General features: G+C 31.6%; 1 protein-coding gene across 1 annotated transcript; it reads left to right on the forward strand.

Moving 5' to 3' along the window:
* The first annotated feature begins 2,229 nt into the window (after positions 1-2,229).
* Positions 2,230-5,050, forward strand: LOC111612722 (AP-2 complex subunit mu). Its single transcript, XM_023353962.1, has 9 exons — positions 2,230-2,379; positions 2,447-2,712; positions 2,796-3,014; positions 3,079-3,223; positions 3,492-3,614; positions 3,684-3,819; positions 3,893-3,990; positions 4,064-4,175; positions 4,246-5,050. Exons 1-9 carry the CDS (start codon positions 2,306-2,308, stop codon positions 4,378-4,380), a joined length of 1,308 nt encoding a protein of 435 aa, XP_023209730.1. The 5' UTR covers positions 2,230-2,305; the 3' UTR covers positions 4,381-5,050.
* The last annotated feature ends 2,262 nt before the right edge of the window (positions 5,051-7,312 follow it).

Genomic DNA, 7,312 nt, shown 5'->3' on the forward strand with positions numbered 1-7,312 from the left:
CAGGAAATATTATTTTTGAAATTTGGCCCGCCTGCTAAAAAGGTTGGCCACCCCTGATTTAGACCATGGAATTAGTTTTACAAAGGCCTCGTTTCTTTTAATTAACATCTTGAACATTAATGTGTCCGATACAGGAAATGTTAATTTCCACTTTTTTAGCCATGAAATTTGTATTTTGTATTGCATTTATCATTGCCATGCTTTTGAGGGCCAAAGATTTAAACATTTACAATTTTCCACCAAGTTATATGAAGATACATGCACTTTTTTGTATATTTTGGAAACACAGTGGCATTATTGCTTGCAATACATCTCAAAGCAGAAATATTTTTTCATGAAATATTCACAATGCTAATTTAGCATTTTGTTTTTGAATATTAGATGGGTTCTTTAAATTGAAAGAAACTTAACATAGTAAATGCTCATATTTCAGTAATTTCCAGATGTATAAATTTGCATCTTTTATATTATCCATGTCAGGAAATTTAGTGGGTTTATTTTCAGTTATAAGTGTAAAAAATCTTAGTATTGCAAACATTTTTTAATTCTGTTTGCATCATTGTCTCTAACTGTCTAAAGGATGTGGAGTTGATGGCTATAAAAGCTTTATGATTAACAGTATTGTTATTTGCTATTGTGATGATCTGGAGGGGTTAATTAGAGCTAATTGAATTAACAGCCAAAAGGAGGAAAAACCGAGATCTCAACTGGAAACTTCCTGGCCGATTGAAAAGATAGATAGGTTTTTATCGAAATGATTGTCGATTCAGAGGGATATTTGATGTTTGGACTTGTTACAACCTTAGTCAAAACATTCGATTATTAACGATGGGAAACTGTCAAGTGGTTAAATTATGAGATAAGAAGAGTCCCAACACCTCATTGATGACATCTACAAATTAATGTTGTTGCCATATATGGGAAAGAGATTCAGACCGCTGTGGCCGAGGTAATGACAGGTGACTTTGATTTAATGTGGTCTGACTTCTCTCTCTCATGATCAATGCATATAAAAAGGGCTCCAAATTGAGTCTCAGGGTGGACATCTAGGAAGAGCTGAATGATGCTTTCACCTCCTGTCGATGACCTGATACTACCTCCACAAAGATCCATGATCAGTTTGCAACCATCATATGAACAGGATCACAATGCTTCCAAGGTATTTTACTTAGAATTGTAAACACACTCTAAGTTGACTTAAGATCTTAAGTTTAGAGGCAGTATATATCCGATAGATATTGAATAGGGATGTACTGTACTATGCATATATTTGTAATTGTAGCTAGTTGTAAATTACTTTGTTCCAAAAAGTAATTTACAACTAGCTATGATTACATATATTTACATACGATTATATAATATTAAATTTGTTGTTTTGTTTAACTGGGGTTGATATCAGTTATTACTCTATGAAACTCTCTCGATTCATATCCCTCCTAGCCACCAAGTGAGTGGTCTTCACCAGACCGTCTCTGTTAAAAGGGGTGTAAAGTTCAACACTCTAATACTGTGAGGAACCGGGGGTAAAGAAATAACTTTTAAACTTTAAAAATCATATATAATTTAACTGCTGAAAATTATTGATTTATGTTATTGATTTATGGTAGTTCCTGAACATGTGTATCAATAACTAGTGACATTATACACTTGGTGGCTCCCCTCTGGGAGGAGTCAGTTGGGAGCATGAACAGTTGCAACTGCTGCCATGACAGTGCAATGCTAGCAAGAACTTATTTTTAAATAAAAAAAAAAAACTTTTACTCACGATTAATATACTGTTAATCAATTTTATTCTGCTTCTTGGACTTAGAACTTGATTCTCCAACATCTGTAGTGACACGCTGCTTTGTTGATTCTTTTCCCTTTGCTTTTACCACACGTTTCTTTTTTTTTTCTCTTTGCATTNTGATATTTTAAGTTTAGTTTCTAAGATGAAGAATTGTATACATTTATATATATTAACTGCATCAAACTTTTAAACATTAAGCGCACACAACTTTCATATATTAAGTGCATTAAACATGCCTCAGGAATTTGTAATGCTGCTGGAACGCCCACTAGGGAGCGTCCCGGGCTACTAGTATAGTATAATTGAATGCTACTGTGTCTAGTTATTATGGCTTTAGTAAATTTAAAACTCTTGTTAATAATTCTTTGCAATCATTAAATACTTTGATTTATACATTAGAAATGATTTAATGAATATAAATAACTTAGTTTGGATGTTATTTCAAAAGTTACAACAATATTAAAGAAAAGTTGTCAATAATTTTTTCCTTTTCCTTTTTTTTCAGATCATTTGACAATGATAGGAGGATTATTTATTTACAACCATAAAGGAGAAGTCCTTATCTCTCGAGTTTACAGAGACGATATAGGGTAAGTGATATTTAAATGTGCATTCATCATTAAACTCAAAAGTTTTACATTAATTTCTTTCTTGTAGTCGTAATGCCGTGGATGCTTTTAGAGTTAACGTCATTCATGCGAGACAGCAAGTGCGCAGCCCTGTAACAAATATTGCTCGCACCAGTTTTTTCCACATAAAGCGGGGAAATATTTGGTTGGCGGCTGTCACTAAGCAAAACGTAAATGCCTCCATGGTATTCGAATTTCTTTTAAAAATGGTTGAAGTTATGCAGTCATATTTTGGAAAAATAAGTGAAGAAAATGTTAAAAATAACTTTGTTTTGATTTATGAATTATTGGATGGTAAGTATACTTTTTAAAAGTTTTGTAAATCTGTAATGAGTATTGAAATGTGTGACGAATGAGGATTATTACTAAAATTTCAGAAATATTAGATTTTGGTTATCCTCAAAATACCGACACTGGTATATTGAAAACATTCATTACTCAACAAGGTGTCAAATCTCAAACTAAAGAGGAGCAAAGCCAAATTACATGCCAAGTTACTGGTCACATTGGATGGCGTAGGGAAGGAATAAAATATAGAAGAAATGAATTATTCCTTGATGTTCTGGAATACGTTAATCTTTTGATGTCTCCTCAAGGTAATTTTTTATTTCATTTAAATGTATTCTTATGACTAGTTATATATAATTTTACACTTGATAGGTCAAGTCCTCAGTGCTCACGTTGCCGGAAAAGTAGTAATGAAATCATATTTATCTGGAATGCCCGAATGCAAGTTTGGTATAAATGACAAAATAACTATGGATAGTAAAGGAAAAACAAGTACCATCGACGATCCGACCAGAAGGTAATTATCTGTGTTTCGTCGACACTAGTTTCAGTGAAATATAAAATTCTCCAACTTGTGTTAGAGAGGCTGGATACTAAAGGCCAATTAACATATTGAACTTCTTTGCTTCAGAAATAATCCAAAGAAGCAAAGTAGCTCTAAATATGTAGTTTGCTGTTAGAATTTGGTCCCTTTTTAATTCATGTTTGAAAATTTGAAAATTTTATTATTTTATTGATGGTAATTTGTTTGCTAAAAACATCTTTGAATGTTTCTATTTTTATAGTACTGGAAAGACTTCAATAGCTATTGACGATTGTCAGTTCCATCAATGTGTTAAGTTGAGCAAATTTGAAAGTGAGCATAGCATAAGTTTTATTCCACCAGACGGAGAATTTGAACTCATGAGGTTAGAAAATTGTATTTACACAACAATAATTGAATGTTTATTTGTAAAATTAAAATATAATTTTCTTAGATATCGCATAACAAAGGATATCAGCTTTCCTTTTCGCATCATTCCTCTGGTTCGTGAAGTTGGAAGGACAAAAATGGAAGTCAAAGTTGTTTTAAAATCTAACTTCAAACCATCTCTCATTGGGCAAAAAATTGAAGTAAATTTATTTTTAGTATAATCTTTTTTCCTTTTCTGAATATTTTTAACATTTTTAATGTAATTGTGTTCAGGTTCGTATTCCTACTCCATTAAACACAAGTGGCGTACAGTTGATCTGCATGAAAGGTAAAGCTAAGTATAAAGCCAGCGAGAATGCCATAGTATGGAAGTAAGTTAAGCTTTGTTTTCGAGAATAGTTATCTTAGATTTTTCTGTTTTTAATGTTTTAAATTCAAATTTAGAATTAAAAGAATGGCTGGAATGAAAGAAACACAGTTAAGTGCTGAAATAGAATTACTCCAGACAGATACAAAGAAGAAATGGAATAGGCCACCAATTTCTATGAATTTTGAGGTATGATTTTATGTGAAGAGATATTCGTAAGAATAATCATATTCATGCATTTTTAAACTTAAATTTTCAGGTTCCTTTTGCCCCTTCCGGATTAAAAGTAAGATATTTGAAGGTTTTCGAACCGAAATTGAACTACAGCGATCACGATGTCATAAAATGGGTTAGATATATTGGAAGAAGTGGACTATACGAAACGAGATGCTAACATAGCAGTCACTCATTAATATGCGTGCAATGCATTGATTATTCATGCAAGCATGTCACTATGGCATGTTTTGATTTAAGTAGAATATGTTGGCTTCGAGTGTTTTATCGTATAGTTTAAGCTTCCAATACATTCCATTATTTTGTGGACTGTTACGATAAACAAAGCGAAAAATCGATATAACCTATCGAGGAATTCTTTTCACAATTTCATGTACAGTAACGTCGACATGTTCAATTATAAAATATATATACAAATATAAATATGCGTGTGTAACAGAATGATAGCAATGTGATACCCCCTGTTGCTCGCATTCTGTAATGCTTAGAAATAATGCATTATCAAACAGTTACGGTAAAGAGGGTCCACTTTGAAGTTAATTTGTTATAAATGGTTGAATGTTTGATGTATATTCTAATGGCATCTTATTTTAATGATAAAATTACAATGAAATGTTTGCTTTAATTTGAAATGTTTAACAATGATGTTTAGCTGGTTGTTTAGCCAATGTAATTTTTTTGTTTCTTTGCTTTGTATATTTGACTAGCACTTCTTATTTTGCTGATACTGTTAGTCATTTAGATGCAAATGTATGAATCAATGCTTAAATGCACATTTAGGAATGCAACATTTATTAAAATATAGAGAGAAATAAATGTGTTATAAAGCATTTTCTTGTTACAGCCACTTTTTTTTCCCCCTTAAGACCTCCTCTTTAGAGATTACCGTAATCTCTGTAGTCTGTCACTCGCCAATCTTAACACTCTGCGGAGTGGTGCATGTGAAATTTTCATGTTATCCCTTGTTGATGTATGTAACAACTAGTTCATTGCACATGCAATTGGCAAAACAGTCACAATCATGATAAATATGCTAAACTAATCTGTAAACCAAGTGTACTTTTACTTTATGGTATGTAATACAAAATCCAATAATCAGGCAGCTGCCAGCCCAATATGTAGGAGTAATCACTCGACTGTATTTCAAAACATTACAGAACTAACAAATAATTCTTTCCAATTTTGAGGTTTGTAAATTTACATAAGTTAAAGCTACGGACAGTAGAACCTTAAATTTTCATCTATAGCTTGCCTGCATAAAATTGCTGACGGGTTTAAAATTTTGGTTAACACATTATAAATGCACATTGAAATCAAATTTTACTGAACCCAATTTCGATCTATGTTTTTCTTTAATTTGATATCAGATTTACAATGTATATTTGAGCCACAACAGTATTTTCTTTGCATAAAAACACCGAAATATCTTCATATAAAAATCCAGCAATGGATTGCTTAACTTTCCTATTTGGTGGCACCATCTGTTATATTTTTATTTACACCATATTTTTAACTATTATATGGCAAAAGCTTAATTTTGAGGGTAGGGACAAGTTTTGTGTAAAAAATCGTAAATACTAATGAGTAAAATCGTCATTAAGTCCGATCCTACTGGAAATGCACATGATCTTCCATTATCTCCTCACCATCTTGACCTGCAAGTTTTAATTTTTCATTTAAAATATGCTCTCCACCTCAAATTAGTAGTGTCTTGTCCCTGTACATCATACTTTTCCTGTTAGATGACTGGCATGACTATTGCTAACTCCTTTTTGGGGGAAAATTTTTGAATTGAAATAACATGAATTCCAATTTTCATTGGAAGTTCATATAATCGGGACCTTCTGCCCCTAATCTTTCCATATCTGGTCTTGACTTTAAAAAAGCTCTCTCAGTACTCACAGGATGCAGTTGTGTACTTTTATTGTGTGTTTGGCTTATCAAATTAGAAAGTGCAAATAATAATAATCACAGTATATGAGACATGAGACTGTCTTAAAAAAATAAATAACTAAACTATTTGTGGTATTTTTGCAGGAATTTGAAATGGATTGGCTATGATTGCAACAAAACAATTGTTTTGTTTTGGTCCTTTTTGATTAGAAGTTCTCTGCGAACGAGAACGGTCGATTAACTAGCCATACACTATTATGGATATAAAGTAGCCCGCAAAATGGTGCCAACGATGATCGGCAATAGCTGGATCCCAATTTTTCCCCAAAGTGTGTTGCCAGATGTACAAGAATTCAGGATTTGAAACCATATTTTATATAATAAACTCGATGCAATCTAATATATTATTTAAATTTCAAACATCCTAAATTTTGTAAAACCACCAAACACCAGTAGGCAGTGTCGGGTTTGAGCCTGGACATAGTTTCCTTCTTGTCTATAGTATGAATCAACTTGAGAGCAATGTCACATGTGATGTCGACTCAGTTAAACCAATCGACACATTTCCTAATGACGTCGGCACTTTTTACTTAATGTCGGACAATAGGCGAATTTTTTTTCTCACTAGATAGAATGATTTTTCCATTCTGTCAATATTTTATAGCTTATATAATAAAGAAATACAAGCAAAGGTAAGTATTTATAATATACTGTAATTAAAAGAAGGTAAAATAAAATACACCACATTTGAAATAAACACTTTATTAGAAAAACAATTACCTAATATGTCAGCTCATTGTAAATACTACAACTATTATGTATCTTAGCCAATGTATACATCTTATATAATTTCAAAACTAAGAAAATTTACAACTCAATATAACATGAAAATAAACATGGTTTTTTAATATTGCATTAATCAATATCTAAATACATTACATTGTACAATAAACAAAACATTTAATACACTGTTTTTAAGATAAAATTAATGTTTACAAATAAATTCTTAGAAAACATCAAGCTACTAGCTTACCCGTCGCGCATTGCAGCGATCTCAGAAGAAAGGAAATTCAAGCAAACTCGTTATGATAAAATTCAATTTACATTTTATTATTTTTATTGAAACTTATTATTATTATTCATTTTCATCGGGAAAACATTTCAAAGTGTCGTTTCAATTCTATTTATTTATTGGAGTG

This window comes from Centruroides sculpturatus, unplaced genomic scaffold (assembly GCF_000671375.1).
Source record: "Centruroides sculpturatus isolate CEXI.00-Female unplaced genomic scaffold, Cexi_2.0 scaffold1772, whole genome shotgun sequence".
Lineage (NCBI taxonomy): Eukaryota > Metazoa > Arthropoda > Arachnida > Scorpiones > Buthidae > Centruroides > Centruroides sculpturatus.